Consider the following 22987-nt stretch of genomic DNA (forward strand, 5'->3'; position numbering starts at 1 on the left):
TTTAAACAGAAAAAATCATTTATTTCAATTTACATTGCATTTAAAACTATACATAAAAAAATCACACCACTCCTATCAAGGAAATGTAGTGTCATTTTACAAAATAAGACAAAGCTTTGAAATCATAGATTATTCCTCCTTTAAATTACTGCATGATTCCCTGTTTGTATACGTAAAATTGATATACTGTAGTTCTATATGCCATTTTTATTCTTTATAAAAGAAAAAGCAAAACTCTTCCAAAGTGAGGTTGAATATTAGGGGCCATAAACCCAATCCAACAGTAGAGTGTGTTCCTGATTATGAAATGCCTGAGAAGCTGCTTTGAGTTACAGCGGAATGACACAATGCCCACTCTCATGTCCTCAATGTTCTAGAACGACATGACGATGATGTTCAGAGTGGAAGATTGTTTGTCACTGCAAAAGGAAGCAAGGATATTTAGTACAGAGCACTTCATATGCAAATGAGACCGGTGTGTGTCCAGTGTGACGTACCTCAAGCTAAAGTCGTAATGTACAGTAAATCACTTAGCTAATCAACAGCAACGTACTTACGTAAAATGGCTTGTTTGATCAGAGTAGTCAGAATATTGCACCACAATGAGAGGAAAAGCAATGAGTGACCTTGCAGTCTGCAAGTCAGCACCTGTGAAGAAGGCTTCGGCGTCACTTTGTAGAGAGGTCAACTCTCCACTAGAGGGCCTTCAAGACCAGACGGTGATAACTATGGTTGTGTCCAAATTCACAGGCTGTGTCAGAAGGCCGCATTTTCAGCCGCATGGCAGTCACTTCCGTCTCGACTCGACCGCACGTGGTTCCCAAATTTGATAAAAGACAATTCACAGGCTGGGGTCCTTTGATGCCTTCAAAGGCTGCACCTCATGTTGCCTCCGTGGACCGCATAAACTGTGGTGAATTTGGACAGGGTGAATCAGAATTCGGATGCGGCTTGCGGTCGAGTTGCACCAGAAGTGACGTCATGCGGCTGAAAATGCGGCCTTCGGAGGAACCCAGCCTGTGAATTTGTACACAGCCTATGAGCTCCCTTTTATCCATAGAATAAGCAAAGAACCACCCGCAGTGCATAATGGGCACAGCCCATAAAAGTTTGCCCCCTTAACATTCACGACCATCGAAAGCGTGACCAAATCCCAATACAAAAACTCTCTCTGACCACTTTTGCGTAAATGCGAGTGGAAGCATGGAGAGGATTTCTGACCAGTTCCCGAATGAATAGCAACAGCCGACATTGTGGATGGTTATGACCAGAATGATCCTTATTTACATACTAATCGTGACTTACATTCTTTGACTAATCCGAGTCCCGTGGGAGCTCTCTGGCACAAAGGTTGGAAGCTCGCTGTAGAATAGGAAATCCATTCTTTTGTACATGAAAAGCAATAAAACTCCTACAGTGGCCTGTTTTCATGTTGTGCGGTTCAAAGTCTGCCGTTGCCTCATCATCCTCCCTCTTTTACACCTTCACAGTCACGTGTTAGAATACAGTGCGCATTTGCTTCCTGTTCCAGCAAACTACAGCAGAAACAGGTCAGACCTTCCCTTGGTTTTTGCCCCATCCTGTCACTCTCCAAGCAGGTACGTGTGAACTGCGAAGGCATTTTCGCATGGTCTTTGCTCTCGCCGTGGCGACCTGTGCTTCAAATGTTGGCCTTGTCGCTGTAGAAAGGCGTGACGTGAAACATGTAGCAGTGCGTGCACACCCGTACGGGTTTCATCTGCCCATATCGAGGCAATGGGGCTGAGTGGGAGGAGCAGCGGGAGCAGAAGATCTGAGAGGAGGAAGCGTGACATACGTTAGGGGTTTGTGGGATCAACACATTGAAGGGAGGAATTGTACCTTTCCACAGCTCCTGCAGTGATGCTTCCTGCGGATGACGGTGAAAGGAGCCTTGCAGGTGATGCAGGAGCTGCACACTTCATCTGGAACCCAGTCAGGAGGATCTGGAAAAAACAGGAATGGGTTAAAGTTTTCATTTTCATTAAAAATGGCATAAAGGTGCTGGGTTTCACAGTTTTCGAAAGTGATCCTAAACAGATGGCGAAAATAACTTTTCTAAAAAAGGAACTGAAACAGACAAAATCACTACAGATGTTTGAGCCATGAATTGACCAATACATTTCCAAAGCAGTCAGTCCATTTCCTTGGCTTTCTGTGACTCAGTTACTCTTGTATCGCTGTTGCAACCTGCTGATGACATCGTGCTGATGACATCATGAGTTCAAAATGTTAACAGCATGATGGTTACATGAGCACCGAATTTTGCTTGATGGTGCAGGGTACCAGCAAATTTTGTTGTGAAAGATCATGCGATATAACTTGGCTGAAAAAGTCGGTGCTATTGCAATGCCATTCCTTTGTGAATCAACATTTGGAATCATAGCCAAAAGTTGCAACTCATCCAAACTAGCTGCAGAATCACGCGCGCTGGGTGATGTGACTAAACTCTTCAATGGCATTCGGTCACATCGCTGGGTGTGTGGTTAGCTTTCCACAAAGAGGGCCTCCCGTTCAGACACATCCAAGGAGGAAGGGCTGACATTTAAAATACATTCAGTGTGTTAGTGCTGACCTTCAAACTGGCCCTCGCGGGCCTTGGCTGCCAATTCTGATGAGGAAATGGTCTCCTGACAGAGAGCGCAGTCCTCTAGTACTGCACTTCGCAGAACAGGGCCTGCTGGGCACCACAGAGAAACAAACTAAAACCAAGCTCTGTAGAATTAATTGATTCCTTCCCCCGTTACAGTTGAATGCTGTCTGTCCAGCACGCTTGATCCTTACCTTTCTTTTGCTTATCGTTTTCTCCCTGCTCTAACTTTGTTGCCATAACTTCAAACAACGTCTTGAGAATGCTGCGAAGGTCACTGGCGTAGTTGGTCTGCAGCTGATCAGCAACACCTGAATCCCATCGCAGATGAAATTGAAATAATGAGATGAAGGGGCAGGTAAAGTAGGGTACGTGCATCCGGAGAATCAGGCAACATTTCCGTTTCCCTGCAATCCAATTCTCAGATGTGACTGAAAATTTATCCGGAGCAATTACCCTGATGTGTAGGGTTTGTTGAGAAGGTTTTTTTTTTCTTTCGCGTGTGCTCAGAAAATAGTCGGGATGGTAATCGTAAACGTTCAAATTGTTCAATATTTGATGGCTGCTAATATGTGAGGTCAACACGAGTTGGGCCGAGCGACAAACTCCATTGACAGTGAAGCAAACGGGACGATAGCCAATTCGAAAGCTCACACTGCAGCCAGACACAAATTGAGGAGCAAATGTGTGTTGAGCGTTTGAATAATGAAGGGTCAAAGTATGGCCTGCTTCATTCTTTAAGACGGCTGTAAAACTTGATTTTGATTTTCATTCTTAAAAGTGGTTGGTTAAAATGTATTCATTTTGTATTTATTTAGATCATTAATTAATCGGGCGAATGATATGGTGTAAATAATAAAATAAAACCGAATAGTAATGCATTTTAAAAATGCATTTAAAATTATTTTATTCAATAGTGAATTAACTATCATTAATTATAATTAATTATTGCAAATAGCATTACAAATAACAGTGAAGTGTTCATCATGAAAAGAAACGATCACTAGGAGAAACAGGCACAGTGTGCAAGGCCTTACCTGATATACAAACAAAGAGTCGGTGAATGAGGTCGCTGCTGCTGTGGAAACGTGAGCGAATCTTTTTTCGGGCAGCCATCTTGACATCTTGAAGAGCAAGCCGGATGTCCTCATGGTCCAGGTCCTCTGACGTGCCCGAGCTGGGAGTGAGGCTGCTGACGGGACTGAAGGAAGTAATGGAAGACAGAACGGGAGACGCTGTTTATACCCCTCAAGTGTCCCTACATTATTCACACCTTCCATCCATATTTCATTGAGTGAAGATGTTGAGATTTAAGACAGCAACTGTATACCAAAATTGAAGACTGAAAGAAAACATCATCTTCTTCTGCTTTGGCTTTGGCCCAGATAGTATTACGCTACCATATGATGCTACTTATAGTTACCTGGGAGTGTAAACACTGCTGGATAGACTACATGTGGTGACCGACACACTCTCACAGTCACTACCTGACACAGAGCTGAGGGGGGAGTTGTGAAGACTAAAAACAACAGTACAGAAAGAAGAGGAAATATTGAAAACATTAGGAAGGAGAAAACAAAAGCACAAACTGTGAAATTGAAAAAAAAAAATTAAAATACAAGGTCAATGGAATACCAAATTGATAGTGTTCATTTTTTTTCCCCCTCAAAAGTGCAGTCAAGGAACAAGAACCAAAAAACAAATACTGTAAGTCCAATTTACAAATGATGGGAGTACTGCATATAATTAAATAAGTCAAACCCAAAATGCTCGGCAATGTTACATTTGCTGAATGACATCAAAAGGACAACTTACCTGGAGCCCTTCCTGCTCTCCTCTTTGGTGCCCCTCTTGGATTCCTTAATTCCTTGCTTGTCCTTGTCCCTCAGCGGGCTTCCAGTGGTGTGTCGCGTCGTTTCAGTCCTCTGCTGGAAGTTACATCTCGAAGGTTCCTGCCCGATGTTGCTGCCACAGTTCTGAGTGTGATGCCCCGGTTGTGGATCGCCCGCCAGGCACTTCTCACCAAGTTCAGCTCTCCCTTCCTCTTCCAGGGGCTGGTTCACGCAGCGGGAAGAAGCGTGAGACAGCTGGCAAAGTTCCGTTCTGCTGAAGCACTCGCGGCCTCGTGGGGCCAGCCGGCAAGCGGAGGACTGGATGACAGCACCGGGGGCCACGCTTTTACACTGCTTATCCGTCCTTAGAGTGAGGCCTAACCCGAGCCCTGCGGTCTCCGAGGTGATGGCATCCTCGTGGGCGTCTTCACAGCTCGCGCAGCACACACAAGAGTTGAGCAAGCAGTGAGTGGCCACCAGCGGGCCACAGGCTTCAATTTCAGAGGGAGAGGGCCGAGGCAGCAGCATCTTGTCCACCGCCAGCTCCGTCAAGCTGGGGGAGCGAGGGTTGAATATGACCGTGGCCGAGAGTTTCATGCCGCCCATGCGATGGGCAATGACCTCTGCGGTTTCATTGACCATGCCCTCTAAGCCCATCTCCCAGCCGTTGGTGTAGGGCAGCGGTTCAGAGCGGGGAGCAGATGTGCGCGATGGAGGTCGCATTGCATTGAGACACTGTGCGTTCTTACTGCGTAGTTGTGGACAAGGCTGTTCCGAAGGTCCCTCGGAGAGCCAACTGTTGCGAACCGCGTCCGACTGCACGCCTGTACTACGTTGCAATGGATGAGCAGACTTTGGAGTTTTAGAAGGCGAGGCAACGCAACTTTGTACTTCTCTTGAAATACTGGTAATGCCGTCTCCTGCCGGGTCTAGATCTTCCATGAAGAAGACCCTGTCTTCCTCCTCTAAATAGATACCTGTCCTCCCTTGGGCCCTCAGTACCCTGAGAGGGGAGGCCTCAGTGCTGGAAGCGCCACTGGCGCCCTGTACCTCACCTCTGTTGGGACGGTGTGCCGGGGACTGACCCAGGCTAGGAGGCGACAGCAGAGTTGACATTTCATCTCCTACGCGGTACACCATCATGTTGAGCTGTTCCAGTTCTTCCTCATCGTATTGCATGGAACAAGCAAGTTCGGCCTCTTCTGCCTCCTCACACTGCATGTCTTCTGCCTGTTCCCCTTTCTGGGATTCCAGCTCTTCCCAGCCTTTTTCCACTTCTGCCAACTCCTCCTCGTGGCTGGGAGAGACAAACAGAGACAGATGCTTTTCCTCCTCATCACCACCCGCCTTGGAGGTGACATTCGTGGGGCTGCAGGAGGACCGATTATCTTGGATAGGCGCTGGTGTCTTGCTGGTGGCCTCCTCCTGACCTGTGGGGAACTCTCCATCCTGAGAAATACAGAGGTTCTTCTCCAGCATTATTAACTCTTCCTCAGTCAGAGTCTGCAACAGGTCTCTGAAAAGGTGACAAAAGGTCGGCGTAACATCACAACATATTTGGTGGCAAAGAACCTAAATTCATGATGACACTCGTTAACTGTACCTGATTTTCTTCAGTAAAGTACGAAAAGGTCGGAAGAGCTCAGACATGTCCTCTGCTTTTCGGTCAAGGTCGAGCGGTCCTTCTGAGTACACGACCAACCCGCTAAAAATAGATTCAGAATCCTTTATGAGGACTGGGAGGAGAAGGAAGGCCGGAAGTGTGGTGAAGACTTACCATACAATGGCTAGTCTGGGAATTGTAAACATCAGCGCAGGCTCGTAGTCATCAATCATGTCTTGTGTGAGGTAGCCCAGTCTGAGCGCCCTGGTAGAGAAGGCACAAACAAGATCAGTATTTAGTCTACTGCCGTTCCTCTCAAAATTTATTTATTTATTTATTTTCACTGCCCGAGTACTGCTCATTTGCATTAAAGTTTTCAGAGCAAATCACTTGCATTGTTGTATGCAATATAATTTAATTGAATCATTACGAGGGCAGTTTTTCCTTTTATATGTAAGCACAGTGTTAATGTTCAAACTGCATATTGTTCCAGTGGCTAAGGAATACAATCATTCCTTATGAACACTTAGCCCTACTATGCTACTGTATTTTAATGTTGTCATGATGATGGTACTTGAAGAGCTAAGAATTTTTTAGGTAGTATTTGAAAAAAAAAAAAAGTGGTCAACACAATACATTCATGTGGCATATTTCATATGAAGTTGAACAACTTAAGTCTTTTTGTTTTTGGGGTGGGGGAGTCACCTTTCCACCGTCTCACAGAAGAGAACGATCACCTCCTGCTGCACATAGTATTCTTTGGGAGACTTGACAGGCACCATGGCTGACACGTAGCTGCAACGCAAAGAGACGGAAGCGATGACATTTGCGGTTGAGTCAAAGGTTTGCTGTTGGCAAATGTGATTTTCTATTTGCGCTACGACTGCCAAGAAGGTCTGCTCCTAATTTACCTGAGTTCAAACTCAGCAAAAAGGCCGTCGAAATGTCGCAGTGCGTCCTTCATGCGGTCCGTGTAGAAATTGAGGTCTCGCAGGGCCTGATCTCGTGTTATGTTGCGCACCTCCTCAAGGCTGCGAGTCAGGTCTTTTGCCAAGGGTCTCATCGCTATGCTCTCAATCTCCCTGTTCATGATGATGGAGCCTGCAGCTAAACACTGCGCAAGAGTGGGAGCATCTTTTAACAATGCCACGTGGGAAGCTTGCCCTTGTTGAACTAAACAGTATTTTACAGTCTTCACGGAGGCCTGTTTTCCTCCAGACTGATGCTGAGGGAATACTGTACCTCCGCTCCGAACCAGAGCTGCCCCGCCAAGTTGTCATGACGAATCTCCTCGGGGAACTTGACAGAGAAGTCTCTGTTGGCTCGGTCACAGGGAATACATTCATCCATAATCTGATTGATGATGTTCAGCACATTGTCCTGCGGAATGAAGCGTTCACAAAAGCATAATGAACAAAACGTGAGTGCAAATGACACCTTTTTCGAGACAGCCGTTTCAGCCTTTGGAGATTATTGATTGGGAAGTGAATGAAGGGACTTCAACCAGAGAGTATTACACCGTTAAGGTCGCCGGCATTCAATTAAAAACACTAAAATGAGTCCCATAATTCAAGCTGTGAAAATACTGTGTCACACACCGCGAGAGCTAATCAAGAGCTTATGTGCCGCTGGCATGTACAAGAGCCATAACAATGACTTACAATAAGCTTTTCACTCAACTGTGGCGGCACTGTACACTGTAATCTTGTCAGGCGCAGCACTGCGTCTTTCTCAGCACACCCAGAGGAAGAAGATTAAAAAGCTTTGCGATGGAAAGCTGGCCCACTAATTCTTTTACCGTTTTGAGACGCTTGTGTATCCAGAAGCTGCTAATAAGAGGGGACACCGGTGATAACCGTTTCTTATGACAGGCTGCAAATCCAGATTTTCTTTTTTTTTTGCCATTCTTCATTCAAATTCTATTTCTGTCCCTGTTGATCTTTCAACTTTCTTCCTCAACTGTCTCTCACGTATGCCAATTCAACCTGACCAAAATATGAAACCACAACCATGATAGAACGCTCAGGGCGACATGACATAAGCAGTGTGCCAGAAGCCCCCCCCCTAGAGAGGCCCATGAACGGTAGCTGAAGGCTGGGGTGGCCGGTTCAAGTGTAAATTGTTGGCCCGAGTGGGTTCATCTGCTATTATTGGTGCCCCAGGCTGTTGGGTATCACTGCCTAATTTATACTTCAAAATCTTTCAGGAGGACTGTTTGAAAAACATCTATTGTAACATAAGGCCATGCAAAATAAAATAAAGTGCGCTGCAGCAAAACAAAAACAAGCACACTGCCTAAAGGAAGAAGGGAAAAGAACAGTTGGTGGTCAAGTGGTGACCTTATTAACCATTGCCCGGTGTGCGGCGGTGCTCGGGGCGGGGGGGCTGCTGGAGCACAACAGGCCACATGACGACCTCCCAATACCACCTGCAGCTTTCTCAGTATGATGCAGCTTCGTATCCATCACTCATGCACAGCCTTGCCCTCCAAGCGCCTTTCAGCCCTGCCCGCTCAAAGACTACTCGAACCATTACCATGATCATGTACATTTGACAACACAATGAAATACTTTTTATACACATATAATTCTGAGGTTTAGGGTTTAGACTTTGGCTCCGGCCTTCCTGCATGGAGTTTGCATGTTCGGACCGTGGTGGGTTTTCGCGGGTGCTCTGGCTTCTTCCCACGTTCCAAAAGCAAGCATCTTGTTTTAAGTCGCGTTTCTAAATTGTCCATAGGTGTGAATTGTTGGCTGTCCGTATGTTCTTTGACTCAGTGGAACCAGTCCAGTATATACTTCGCATCTCGTCCAAAGTCAGGTGGGATGTGTTCTCATGAGAACAAGCACGATAGAAAATGGGTAGCTGATTTTTTTTTTCTCAATCAAGTACTGGTAACTGTGTCCAGTTAGAAAGAAATGTGTGTAGAACAGTTGTGTTCCACACTTGTAAGGTGTTTCTCCACAAAGAAGCCACTGTTGGACATTCATTAACTAAACACATGACCCAAAGCCCTTTGGTAACTACTAAAAATGAGTGTCTTCCCTTGTTTTCAAAGATCCTTAGACACTTACAAAACTCTGTACTTATCGCATGTTATCAGCTCAATGTGCTTGATGTGGAAATTCGACCTAGATAAGGTAACAATGAGACCGCCTCGCCAATTTTTAGACCGAGGCTGAAAAACGCCGCGTCTATTTTCAGCTTGTCATCCCAAAAAAACAATGTCCTGGTTTGTGTCATACAAATATAAGATAAGAAAACATTTATTTGTCTCACAATGGAGAAATAATAAAGATACAAAATGTGAGTTTTTTTTTTAAACTGTCAATGTGCTCTGAATAGAAAAAAAAAATCTCACAAAAAGGACTAGAAATCCAACATATGTCCGTTGGATGTTGCGATTTCGAATTAAATGCAGCGTGAGATACTGCTGCTACGCGCTTCACCCAGCTCACCTGGCAGGAGCGGAACTGGTTAACCAGCAGCGTACATCTTTGAGGGTCCTTCCTTCCGTCGAGGCTGTCGAGTTCAGCGGCCACCTGGTTCAGCTCATCGTCTGCATAGTAGAACTGGGCCAGAAGTTGTGGGTCCGTCCTCTGAAAAGAAGCACAACAACCAACTGACAAAAACATTTTGGGGCATTATTTCTTTCCACCCAATTAAAACCATGATTTCCCATCCAGTGCATATTAATATCAACATTTTTCTTATACAACACAGGGATTGAGGCGGCGTCCATTCACCGCAACTACACTATTGAGTCCGCATGGAAGAGCTCATAGCTGCTGTCTTCCTCCACCACTGTTAAGAGGTTTGCCACAAAAATAATGACACTGTCAGTCAGATAGAGCCACACTCATCTCCATTCTTCAGCAGAACTGGGCTATATGCTAATTTACAAATGACGCCTTGGCTATTACGGGCTAATTCTATGCTTTGATTCCACACATCGGCTGAATAAAACTGATGTCTGGGAGTTAAATTAAAACCGGTTACATAGGACACATTGATCACCAGTCATTTTGTAGCTGATGTGCAAATTCTAGACAACACAAGTGAATGTATTTTGAGGTTTTCTAGGGTGACGGAAATGACATATTTAGTATTCATTGTCACTAGGCGAGTTAACAAAGGCTTTAATACAGTGAAAGCTCCCAGAAGAGTAGGCGTAATTAGTGAGCCTAACCCTGGAAGAGCATTTGTGTCATTATCTCCCTGGAAGAGCATTTGTGTCATTATCTCCGACCATGCACTGGAGGTGTTGGGACCAACAGCACAGTGGAAGCAAAGCATGTATCGGTTGAGTGAAAACACAATGCACAAGATATGGCTCAAGAAAAGAAAAAAACTAAATAATAGAATCAGTTAACTGTGCTTGTACTTTAAAAGAAAATATACTCTCACCATAGATATGCTCAAATTCTGAATACAAAAGAAACTAAGCGCACACAGGCTCAGAGTCAAGGAAGGGGCTCAGATAGATCGAAAGGTTAATGGTTTGAAAATTTCGACCACATGCCGACACGCATCATCTCACACTCACCGCGAGAAACCAAATGAGCGTGCAGCGGCGCAGGCGCTAATAGGGCGGCGGGACTGGGCGGACTGGGAGAGCCACTTGTCTTTTCGCCTGCGGTGTAAGTCAAAGTGTTTTTTATGACATCAAATGGAACATTAGTGTTCCTGTAATGGAGGATTTCTCTAATGGAGAAATCTCTCACAGGTGCTTTCCCCTCAAGTTTGCAGTGCTCTTCCTGGTGCGTGATCCGCTCCCTTGTGGACCTTTCTCGCTGAATATGATACACAACGCTGTTCCCTCACTCACGCTCATTAATAATGAAACAAACAGCAAGTATACAGAGATATAAGCTGCAGTAGGGATGCTTGTCGCATCCGTACTGTGAGAAGAAATACATACAGTATTTTTCAAAAAAATGAAAAGCTGTTCAAAAGACTTGCATTTGGTAAAATATATATCGCTCAAAGGGCATATTGGGGTTCATTATGCCAATCTAATATTTGCCAGTGATAACGCCAGCTACCACTAGACAGGCTTTAGTTGACGACACTTGACAATAATGTGGTGGTCTGTGACACAAATGTCACCATGACCACAAAGGAACGAACAGGAGAAATTGAAAGATTTTTTTCTTCTTCTGAAGCATGTGAGCCAGTGTGCAGCCAGAAGGAAAAGAGGTGTCTGAAATGGATGTCATTCTGAAGCCTCCTCCTGCTACATTCCTCATACAAGAGGGAAGATTCCTGCAGCACACCACCATGGGAGAAACGAAGTAAAAGGCAGGCACTGTTACTTAAAAACAGTTAAGCCGTTGAATCAATAAAATAGCATGAAATAATAAGGAATGTGAGAGGGCAACCATGTCTTTGACTTCTGCCATGGATTGGCAATAACCGCGTGTCAATCACACAGCAGAACATTTGGACAATACAAAGTTGTGAATTACGCTGATCCATATTTTTAATCTCCACAAAGAAAGTCAATTCTTGGAGGAAACAGCCACATGCCAGGAAAACTAGACAAAGACTAAATAAAATGAGGCTGGCTCATTGTTACATTCTTCTGTGTGGAAATCTTTGTGGGTTGCATTAGAATGACGTCACTATATTCAAGTAGCTGACGCAGCTATTGCCCTCTAGCCGACGCATTTCTGCTGTTGCCAAAATACAAAGTCATCCTCATTTGGACAGCCAAGATATCGGCTTCATTTAGGCTGGATTCGCACTTCACGATTCGAGTGACACTATTCTGTGATGACAACGTGAACAAAAAATGCAGGGAATTGGATGTCCACATATCTGAAGCCGTACTTGATCATATCAGAGGAAACACATCGCAAACGTCACACATTAGATATTCCCTGTCATTACGAGCCAGACAATCTTTGGACCACATACAGTGAGGCTGTGTTCATGTGAGTATATATATATACAGTATATGACGTCAAAATTACGTTATCACCACCAATGACAGCTCTACCTTGCGTCAAATACGGACATGATTCAGCAGACTCTCATCCCATGTGGTGTGACATACGCAAGTGATACTCCCACTATCGGCCGCTCTCAACTGCTCTGATGTTGATGCGGTCCACAGTGGCGCGACAATAATTTCAGACCAATACAAGGATTGTGTACTTTGTGATACATAAATTAGTCAACGTTAGGTTCTGTTCAAATTGAGTGGCTGCCACTGCACAGCATCAGCATTTTTGTCATTTCTGCACTCTCCAAGGTCTTCAAACTCAACACTTCATTTCCATTCAAAGCATGCAGCTGATGAAGAGCTACCCAGACACTCGAATGTGATCGATGCCACCGGCGTGTGCACACTGAACCCACTTAAGGACTTGAAAAGAGACCTTACTTTTACTCTCCGTATTCTATTCAAAGCCCCATTTGCTGGCTTCTGGAGGCCATCCAAAGATCCCATGCAAATGTTTTAGGGGGACATTGGTTCATCAACTCATTTATTATTTACGACTCGGTGTTGAAAGCAAGAGTGAGCTTATGGTTCTAGACACAAACGAAATAAAATACTTTAGTGGAATGTCGTGGTGGGCTAACTGGATTCAATCGCGTTGGTTGATTGCCTCTGAGCTGCTGCATGATTCACATTGGCGTTGTCTAACTATAGAACGCTCAGGAATATCACCACCGTTCAAATCTATTCTTATCGGGAGGATGAAGATTTGGATCCACATCAGACGACTAGACTTATCTCAGTCCACTTACTCATTTGGAATGATGGCTTCATGTGTGCTTCTTCAACGCAGATCGTCCTGATGTGACATTTGGACTAGGCCGTGACCTCTGAATGTGTTTGGCACTAACCTCTATCGGGACAGCAGACACAGGGGAGAGGATTTGGTTCATATGCCGGGCCCCCTGTCAGTTCACTCGTGTCACGTGGAAGCATCCTGTTTGCCAGCATCCGACTGGAACCTCTTATACAACAAATAATCTGGTTATACAATCCAGAACTGTCTGCTTTGTCTGATTTGCAGCGACAATGGAGAAGTTACATTTTAGACATATGTAGTCACAAGTCCTGTGAATATGAATCGTAGCGATTGCAGGTTCCCTCCAAAAGCAGGAAACGTGCCAACCTAAAATAAACGACAACTTGTGTGGAATTAGATATCAAATTCGTATTTACAGATCTTAAAATTTTTCAAAGCCTTTCTGTTGCTCCGGCGAGTGGTAAGAAATATGATAAACTGCCTCTCGTGTTGCCACTTATCAGTTGGAGCAGATGACGACACACTGAATTGATATATCTATATGGGCCTGTTCTGGAGTTATAAACAACGCACCAAACTCCCCATTTCTGCTGGAGGCTAGGAGCTCGGCCCTGCAAAGTAAATTTCCAAAATCACCATTATCCAGGCTGACAATGAAAAGACATTAATTACCTTGGTAGCATTCTGCGTATAATAATAACTCAGCCAAATGCGCTTTTATGCTGCAATGATTACTATGGGTGAGAATGACCAACAGCCACTCTGCCATCTTAGAGGATGTGCATAGCTCACATTGAGGCCAAATCTATTCAAATTCCTCTCACCCTTATAAACAGTGACAGAGTGAAGACACTGAACAAGCTGCTGCAAATGGCACATGACAACAGCCTCGACCCAAGAGCTTGCAGCGGCATACGATCTTTTTGATTCAAACTGGCCAGGAGAAGCTCAGATCAGGTTTCTTTAATGACGACAGTAGACAACAACTTTCTGACTAACTGGCTTGCTACAGTACTTCTTTTCTTCGTGTGTTTGTTCGTGTCTGTTTGGGGGCACAGCGTCATTAACTCAAATAGTTTGTTTTTGAAAATATGCTGCATGAGCAGGACATGCAGGGTTCGAGACTGTGACCAAAATGGTCGCATATGCAACATTCTTTTCCAGTGTGCAAGTAAGAATGTTATCTGGTCGTGTTTGTGCGCGTGTATATGCTTTAATGCTCCTCTAACACAAGCACCGTATTGGAAATTGTGGTTAAAAAAAAAATCTCCCTCTCTTTCAGTCCCAGAAAGTTTTCGCACAGTGCGTAGGCTGACCCCTGTGGACTTGCTCATAGACCGCAGATGTGCAGTTCCATTCATATTCATACAAGATGTCAAGATTTACATCAGTAGTGGTTCCATGCATGCGCATTGGTTTACACATCCCTGCCCATAAACACGCTGCGTGAATTGCATTGAGTCCACGCAGAATGAACACGAGTGTTTAAAAATCACTTCCTCCACCTACATATTTATTTATGATCGATGGAGACACCCACGTCTCTGCAAAAGAGTGTGAAATTGTCTATGGCCCAACTATTGTGAGTGAAAGATGTTCTAATATCCTCACAGGCTACATTGAGATTAAACATCCATTCAGAAGAAAAAAACAAACAAACAAAACAAACAGTGTCATGTGCCTGTTCGACCAAATGAGAAAGTTGGTATCACCAGTGCTACCAGTGGAAAAGTTAGTGTTAAGACTTCACATGGCATTTAAAAATGTTCTCTGTGGCCTAGAGTGCAGTATTGATGAAACTCTGCCTGGCAACAAATCAGTTGATTCTGATGTAACTAATAAGAGAATTTCAGTTGTGGAGTTCTGAGTTATTCACAGGTTATCTGTCTCATCTTTGTATTAAGTGCATCATGAATACTTGGTTAATTCAGTCACATCTAATTCGCAGTCTGAAGAAGAGCATGACCTCGGCGATGTCAACTCCACTGGGAAGCATTATTCTGATCAATATTTGATTGATCGAAACAAATTCAGAATGAGAACATTCAGAAAGACATTCTCCCATCCCATTGGAAGTATTCAAAAATGGTGATTCATCGAACTGGAAAGTTAACGATGAGCAAAGAAATGTCAAATGCCCACCCCTAAAATTGCTATTAGAAAGAAATTAGAATTAGAAAAGGGAACACGTCTTGTTGCTCGTGACATTGAATAGTATAATTTTTAAAAATCTTTTGATTAGGGGGTCTACCTAATTACTGCCAATGAGAGCGGCCTCCCTGGTGGAAAGCAGCATCTGTGTTCTACCTTTAAATGTCACATCTGCCATGGCCACTTCCCTTCTTTTTTTCTCTCCACACCTAGTTCAGAACCTGGGATGATCCTTTTTTTTTTTTACAAGTCTCATCGCCTCTGACCAAACGTGAGCGCCCTAAATCCAGGAAAGTGACACCAAATCAATTAGTGACTAGGCAGAATGAGACATCCACAGCCACAGAAAGAGGCCTAAATATGAAGCCAAGCTAGCCACTGCTCAGCAGTTTGCGATTGCCTCCTCCAGCGAGTGTGTGCCAACAGAAGCTCCTCTGCAGAGCAGAGAGCGGCTGCTAATTGCTTCGTCTGCCCTCACTCCTTTGACTTGCAGGCTACAGTAGCAGTCACAAATGACAGTGCTGACTGAATATTACACACACACAGCTAGATAGATAAAGGTAACCGATTAATTAGTTTGATTTAATTGTTTCATGCAAATGTTCATCGGTGGTCCAAAAGAAGCCACATTACAATAATGTACAGTACAAGTGTTGCACAACACTTTCAATAGAACAGTTACTCACAATGGTCACTATAAATAGAACAAGTACAGAATTACTGTCAAGCAGTCGACCACATGCATCATTCTACTTCTGGTGAAGAAACACGCTGCTTTCACTGTGGGAAAAACAATGTATTGTGACGATGCGGCGCATATGGATTATTGATACAACTACTACATGCCTATAGAATCAAAAAGTTGCATTAAGTATTTCACATTCCCTACACCTAAAGGGTTTAAAAACAAAAACAGTTGAAATGTTCCTTCACTTACCAAAAAGGAATATTTAACAGGTTACCCGTGACCTGATCCGCCTGCATGATCTGAAGAATTGCAGCAAATCCAATACCCCGCCCCCCCAACTCCAAAAGAAATGACTGGTCCTGAGAACGGCAAAATTATCACAGCACTCGCTTCTCACAAATAGAGATGTCACCAGAGTTCAGCCACCAACACAGGATTTAAATCTACCTAAGCTTAAACATTACTCATTGAACCATAGAGGAAGAAGTTATCAACTTGATGTTTAAGTGGTACAATGAAAAGCACAATTTTCCCAGCCCTGTGTTAAAGGTTTTCAAAGCATGGATGTCATTTATCACAGTGCAGTAATACGTGTGACAATTAAACGTGTGCGTGCGCGCGCGCGCGTATAGGTGGGGATTGGGCATTCAAGCAAACATGTTTTTCCCAGTGTGGCTCTTGAACAAAAGGGGTCAACAAAAACAAAGGGGAGGGGGGGCTCAGCTTGTGATACATATGTCAACGTGAAGACCCAAAAGCCGGCCGGCCGGCTAACATTAGCAGATGTGTGACGTTGGTTGCGGGCTAGCCGAGCCGAACCGAACCGAAGCAGCCCCACAGGCGCCGCTGACTCCCGCCCGGGAAATACAAAACAAAATGACTCAACGATAGGCTGACATTAAGTGTGGATTCCAGGTAACTTACCTTGGGCTTGTAGAGCCACTTCCGAAAGCGGTTCATCGTTACCTCGCCACCTTCCTTTTGTCACCAAGCTCTAGTCCGTTCTCCGGCGGTACCTGTGTGCCTGACAGCCTCGTTCGGCTGCTAAGCTAGCTCGCGATGGTGGCTTAAAATACGATAAAAGAAATCAAATAAGACAATATAAGGTAAGTTGTCCTAAATGCTACAAAATGAGACAACGACTTATTTCCGCATGTTGTTGTCCTGCGGGGTTTGCCGCCTGTCTAGTCTCGTCCTGCCACTTCCAAAGTCTCGAGTGCACAGTCCGACGTCTGCGCCGCTCGCTGCACGTCCGACGTTATTTGACGACAGTCACGTTGACAACATTCACCTCCCACTTTCTCAGCAAGTGATGCGTTCATGTACTTCTGTCCAGATATCGGAACTCATCATCGCCCCTGTTATAATCTATTTTATATGCTTTCATTTGCGACAGGGGAAATCATTCTTGATTTGAAAAACAATTCAAATGCATGTTTGTGCGAACAATAGCCCATGGAAGGACGTTAAATGTTGGTGAAGTGTGGTGAAATCCATACCTTTTTAAAATAAAAGTGAATTAAATATATATTTTATACTATATAATAACACTGCAACGCCACAATGTTGTGTTTACAGGATAGTCTTAAAGCAAATCGGATTAGTTTAATCAGATTTAGTTCGACAGACGACACATTGTGAGACTTAATTCCTTTGTTTAAACGGGGCTATGTGGCATGTTTGAGGTTAATTCGGGCGTCGTAAATTCCAATGGAAATTGAAGGCAGCACATGACTTACGACATACGTCACAACAATTGACGTCATTTTTATTATGCAGCTAACAAAGGATCAGAATATTCACATCTTGCTAATTCAAAAACCGAAACATTAAACTTGTGAAATGATCATCATATAATAGAACCACTTCAACCGGTCTTTATTTGTATTATAAAATAAAATGTCTTTCACGTGTTTTCTGAGGTTCATCTGTTTACATGTTTGTCGCTATGCAACCCGTCACCATGTCAACGAGAGGAAAACAAGCATAATGAACTGCTCTCAAAACCAGTGCTAGTTTTTAAGGCACGGTTGTATTTAATGGAAATATTCGGAAAATGAATGAATGCATTGACATCTCGTGATTTAGTGAACCTCCCAATCGTGACGTTCTTTCCAGTTCTTTGGGGTGGAGTAAAATGGCAAAACGCTATGGATCACTTGTCAAGAAGGCTGTTGTGCTGATTGATCAGTTCCCTGCGAGCAGAAATACTCTGGACGACTTTATTGAAGATGCTTTCAAAAGTCTGAAGGTCAGCCAACATGATCATAATGAATTATCGGCAATTTTTTTCACAAATCTATAATATTGGTCCGGCCACACGTGTGTGCGCTATTTTTACAAATCGATGTAATTGATGATGCAATATTAATGGTTATAGAAGATGGATGAAAATGCAAATCAAGATGCCACTGTTTTGTACAAAGAATTGACAGTACAATGTCACAGAATTGACTTTAAAAGGATCATTTCACTGATCATGTTTTCCAGGATATGGAACCTCAGCATCGGGAGTTTGTGATTGTTGTTTTTTCGGGTTGTATTGAGCAAAAGAAGATACTGGATATAATCGTCAATACCTTCTATGGCCATGATGGGAAACACCTACCAAAACATTTTCGCAGCCAGTTTGTTGGTTAGTTCATTCAAGTAGTGATTTGTTTGTGTTTGAAATTACAAAAAATATATATAAATAAAATGTGTGTGTTGCCTTCAGTGATCTGTTATCTCACTATATTCCACTTCGATGACCTTGGACTTCAGGCTTTCAACAACATTGTCAGATCTCTGAACAATAATGAGAACATGCACAATGTAAGAATATGATAGCAGAGCTACATCCAATCACCAATGTGTATTTTGTAACATGTACTGTGTTTGTAGTTCCTGAATTTCTTCTTTAGAAACCTCACCACTTGGATAGAAGATGAGTTGAATAGCATCTATGATGCTCCATATGTGAAGGATCACTGGATTGACCCACTGCTGAGGTGCTAAAAGCAGTCGATTAAAACTTTTAATCAAAAATATTTAGGCAGTTTTTGAAAGTATTTTGTCGTTTAGGAGGCGCTCCAAGATTGAGATGTTCATAAAGAAGCTTGGAGCTGGTGATATGCCGAAGACTCCATCCAGAACCAATGAGCCTGTAGAGTTCTCTTTTTATAATCGCAAACCACCACCTCGACCTCACTCTGAGCCCAGCTCTGTGCCAGAAAAATACATACCAGTAAGAAGTGTATGACTGAATTCACTGTATTCACTTGTGGGTTTTTATAATAACAATTAAAGCAGCTTTTTGAATTTCACATGGATGACTTTGTAATGTGTTAACCAGTCCTGTGACTTTTGTAGGTACCAAACAGCACATACACAATTCCAAAAGAGGTTCAGATATTAGATGAACTCAAGCAAAGGAACCATCAAATGACAGAGGTAATACACATTTTGATAATATCATAAGAATGTATTCAGTCTTTGACACATATTGTCTTGACATCTGTTTTGTTCGTCACTAAAGGAGCAGCTGCACAAGGCTAATTTGACAGCATTCAAATGTGCAAAACCACAAAAGTCGGAACAGACAAAGGTATGGACTAGCTTCTGATTTCATAGGTTGTGTATAGTACTGTATAACTTACATGAAAATATTTAATGCAGAGGGTGATGGCCAAGATAAAAGAAGAGCTAGACTCCAAACTCAAGTTCAATTCAGTTTTTAAAAGTCAGCCTTCTCCAAATAATAAGGTGAGAACTGGGAATGGCTGCATTAGTGGTTAAAAATCTAAATAATGAATATTAATCTTCTCTACTTTGTACACTTGTGTTAGAAAACGTGGCCTGTGAAACTCAACAGTGCCACAATTCTACGACAGAGGGCGCTCTATGATCGCAAAGTGGAGGAAGAGCTTCAGCGGTAGGCATCCCCCCCAACTTCCCAAGGTTATGATTTGATTTGTTTGGATCAAGCATAGTTACTAATGTGATTGCAAACGAAGTAAACACCACAATACAAAACTGATATCCAGTACCAAATTAACCTATTAAAAACACTGCACTTCTAATCGAGACCTCAACTCAAAAGTCGAGCTTTTGCCTATCCCAGCTGACTTTGAGCAAGAGGCTGGGCACATGCTGTCATATCAATCACAGGGCCCTAATAGAGAAACAGATATTTACATTCATTTTCATACAATGGACTCGACAAAAGCTGGAAAAAAAAGTTGGAAAATTTGTTGAAAAAAAGTCTTTTAAACTGGATTTACGTCGCACATTCCAAGGCAACAGTACAATGATAAATCATTTTATTCATTATATTAATTACAAAAAACTACATGCTTCTCTCTTTGTTGGCAGAGTTGAGAATCTGGTGGAAGGGGGTTATGAGTCCCTTTATTTTCTTCAGTGGCAAAAAGAAATGCGTGACAAAGACCACCAAGAGAAGACCGCAATGAGTGATCAGAGGCATGCGGACACACTAATCAATCGTCTTGAGATTGCAATAAACCGCACAAAAGGAACAGAGAGTAAAAAGAAGGCTGCTCGACTCAAAAAAGATGAGGTGGATGTATATCACAAAAGATTCAAGATTACCGGTACACGACGCTTTTATATCGTCAATGTTCCCATGGCTTTCTTGCAGGCGTCTCAAATGAAACTGAAAACTGCACAGAAAAGAATGCAAGAGATAAATGAAAAGAAAGACTTTGTTCAGCAAGTGTCAGAGAACTGTAAGAAGAACCCCCAAAAAGCAAAAGAGAAGATGAAGAAATTCAAGCGAACTGTTGGTAAGCACCTTCACATAAAGTGCAAAGCACATTGATCAATTGAATAGTATTTCCGATTCAAGACAACCTATTTTATTCCATCACAACAGTGAAGCAAGTCTCAGAGCATTGTCAAGAGCTCCTTCATCAAGCCCAAGAGGAGGCACAAGCAGAGCTTGACAGGAAGTCTAAAGCCATCAGTGAACTCCACACGATTGAATACTGTCCTCTCGTTCGGCTCAAATATTTTGATGACACAGAGGTGAGTGTGAGCAGTGGCAGAGCTTGACTTTTGCACCCTTGGGATGGGCTATCGGGTGGCCAACGCTATCTCAGGCCCTTTGAGTAATCTCCCACCCACACCCCAAAAATTATTTAACAAACATTAAAATTCTACGGAAAATGCAGATAAACATCCATTATACGCTCCATATGGAAAATAGGGTAATTCTGCAAAGATTCCAGAAAAAAAAAAGGAAAATAAACAAGTCACTTATCTGGCTCGGCACCTGCCAACCATATTTTGGGGGCCGGAGGGGTTGTAGAGCCGAGTAGAGTAAATGCCCGATGATTCATTACAACTGCAATGTGGTAATTTTGTAGGATTTCTGTGTGAAACTGGCTAAAAATGCAATCATGGTCAATAATGTGTCACAGGTCACCTCTTGTATCAGATTGCAGGTCATGAGCTACTTGATGAGATGTCCCACGCCGAGCTGAAGGAGCGTCTGTTCTTCATGAGGGAAGCAAACATGATTGAGCAGCAGAAGAAACGGGACTGCATCCTCGAGGGGAAACAGAAAAAGCACCAGCTGCTTTTGGAGGAAATGGACAACATCAACCTCCACAGTAAAGTCATGGAAATGGCCGCAACCCTCAGGTCAGCCAACTGTGACGCTTTGACTGAGCCACCCCACTTAAAAAGACTGATTTTGAGGAAAAGTGGGCACACTAGGACATGGACATACAGAATGGCCACTACTAGAGATGTATGCATAAAGTGTAGATTTGTTATGTTCCAGAAAAGAAGAAGAAAGAGAAGCCAAGCTCAGATTGCAGCAAACTCGAGAGGAGACAGTCGTAGCACTACAGAAGAAGTTGGAAGAAAAAAAGCAAGAATATCAAAAAATGAAGAAAAATCTAGGCCCTGAGGCCAAACCATCAAAGCAGGCAGCAGAAAACACTCTTAAAAACTTCAAGATCCTCAGGAAAGTGAGTATAAAACATCCCCATCAGCAAATGGCTAGTTCTCGTTGTTTCCTACGATCTTCTGATTGTTTTTGTGTGTCTTGTTTTGCTAGGCTAGATTGAAGGAGGTACACTGGGAGGATATGGAGCAGAGTTTAGAAGAATACATCGAGAGGAAAGGGTCTCAAGATGTATCTCAGAGAAAAATAATCAAAAAGTAAATGTGTGCAAAATGCAAATTCAGTATTTGGGTCTTCAGTTCCAACCTAGACTAATTCATTCTCAAAGCCTTCAGGTTGGACAGATTTTCTACTTTGAAAAGTACCGGCCTCCAACTGATATCTCAGTCTTCTTTATTCCCTCTGGTCTGTTCAATGAACATACACGACGAACAGTATATGCTCTGTGGTCATCATTCACAACTGGGAAAGGAGATGGAAATGTAACGACTGGATGTTTTGTGTTCCAATAGATTTGATGAAGAAAGTGAGCAAAATTATATTGTCATTAAAATGATTCACTGCTATTGCTGCATATAGGTTTCAATAATACATTGTAACTGGGAGCGCTGGCAGTGAAAGGATTACACTGTTATTGTGCCTTGTGTCATTTTATGAATATAAACATACAACAGTACTGGACAGTAATTGAACCACAGTCACCTGAAAATAAAAATGATTTAACTACATCAGTGGCTCCTTGCGACCAGCGATTTCAGTTTGTACTTTGTCAGTGCGCTTTTATTTTTGTTATGGTTCTTTGTTTGACCTTGTTTTTCTGGAATCTAAACCATTATTAGGTTCGTTTCAGAACCTGACAAAGAGGCAGGATACGCGCTCAACTGGTTGCCGGCTAATTGCAGGGAACACATAGACCAGGGGTGTCAAACTCATTTTTGTAGTGGGCCACATTGTAGGTACGGTTTACCTGAGCAGGCCATTTTGATTTATGACTTGTGAAATTTGTGAAACTGTATCAATGTTTGATCACCTCCATACATTACATATACAGTGCACAACAATTTGGTGGATAACTACTTTTGAAATCAGAAGTCAAGAATAATTGTTAGTTCAGCCATTGTTTACATCAATGTAATAAGTACGTAATTACGTAATGCTTGCAATATCTAATATTACATATGACAATTAAAATATTTGGTTCAGACTTTAGTAAGCATCATGGAAAAGTTGACATGCTTGATTTGCTCTCATGGGCCACAAAAAATGATATGACGAGCCAAATCTGGCCCCCAGGCCTAGAGTTTGACACCGTGACATAGACGAACAACCATTCGCAATCACAATCACACTTAGGGCCCATTTAGAGTGTTCCGTTCACCCACCATGCTTTTTTGGGGGGGAATGAAACGCAGGCAAGGAGAGAACATGCA

The 22987-nt window shown here is 43.0% G+C and overlaps 2 protein-coding genes across 4 annotated transcripts; one reads left to right on the forward strand and one right to left on the reverse strand.

Annotated features, from left to right (window-relative positions):
* zfyve28 (zinc finger, FYVE domain containing 28) lies at positions 1 to 16891 on the reverse strand. Of its 3 annotated transcripts, none has more exons than XM_086127800.1 (14): positions 16571 to 16891; positions 9502 to 9642; positions 7286 to 7423; positions 6955 to 7157; positions 6749 to 6838; positions 6218 to 6307; positions 6044 to 6145; positions 4424 to 5956; positions 4032 to 4127; positions 3646 to 3809; positions 2803 to 2919; positions 2594 to 2695; positions 1861 to 1964; positions 1 to 1792 (listed from the first exon to the last, which is right to left on the reverse strand). In XM_086127800.1, the coding sequence occupies exons 1-14, from the start codon at positions 16604 to 16606 to the stop codon at positions 1661 to 1663; spliced, it is 3048 nt and encodes a 1015-aa protein (XP_085983926.1). In that variant the 5' UTR covers positions 16607 to 16891; the 3' UTR covers positions 1 to 1660. The 3 variants fall into 3 exon arrangements, with proteins under 3 accessions (XP_085983926.1, XP_085983925.1, XP_085983927.1); XM_086127799.1 differs by having other exon boundaries at positions 2594 to 2698; XM_086127801.1 differs by lacking the exon at positions 4032 to 4127 and having other exon boundaries at positions 2594 to 2698.
* On the forward strand, positions 16364 to 22235 carry LOC147196288 (cilia- and flagella-associated protein 99-like). The gene is made up of 16 exons (XM_086127802.1): positions 16364 to 16561; positions 17765 to 17897; positions 18137 to 18281; positions 18363 to 18460; positions 18530 to 18636; positions 18710 to 18872; positions 18998 to 19078; positions 19164 to 19232; positions 19304 to 19390; positions 19474 to 19559; positions 20000 to 20204; positions 20286 to 20430; positions 20520 to 20671; positions 21084 to 21289; positions 21432 to 21621; positions 21711 to 22235. The coding sequence occupies exons 2-16, from the start codon at positions 17784 to 17786 to the stop codon at positions 21816 to 21818; spliced, it is 1956 nt and encodes a 651-aa protein (XP_085983928.1). The 5' UTR covers positions 16364 to 16561; positions 17765 to 17783; the 3' UTR covers positions 21819 to 22235.
* Positions 22236 to 22987: the final 752 nt, after the last annotated feature.

This window comes from Hippocampus guttulatus, chromosome 13 (genome assembly GCF_054856545.1).
Source record: "Hippocampus guttulatus isolate MCC_2025c chromosome 13, RoL_Hgut_1.0, whole genome shotgun sequence".
NCBI classification, from domain to species: Eukaryota; Metazoa; Chordata; class Actinopteri; order Syngnathiformes; family Syngnathidae; genus Hippocampus; species Hippocampus guttulatus.

Excerpts from the sequence above, each read along its gene's own strand:
- zfyve28 (XM_086127799.1), bottom strand. The coding sequence starts at position 16,606 with ATGAACCGCTTTCGGAAGTGGCTCTACAAGCCCAAG. Across the intron at positions 2,920-3,645 it reads ACTCTTTGTTTGTATATCAG|GTGTTGCTGATCAGCTGCAG; the intron begins GTAAGGCCTTGC and ends GATGGGATTCAG. Across the intron at positions 2,699-2,802 it reads AAACGATAAGCAAAAGAAAG|CAGGCCCTGTTCTGCGAAGT; the intron begins GTAAGGATCAAG and ends TGTGGTGCCCAG.
- LOC147196288 (XM_086127802.1), top strand. The coding sequence starts at position 17,784 with ATGGCAAAACGCTATGGATCACTTGTCAAGAAGGCTGTTGTGCTGATT. Across the intron at positions 18,282-18,362 it reads TTTTCGCAGCCAGTTTGTTG|TGATCTGTTATCTCACTATA; the intron begins GTTAGTTCATTC and ends TGTTGCCTTCAG. Across the intron at positions 18,873-18,997 it reads TGCCAGAAAAATACATACCA|GTACCAAACAGCACATACAC; the intron begins GTAAGAAGTGTA and ends TGACTTTTGTAG.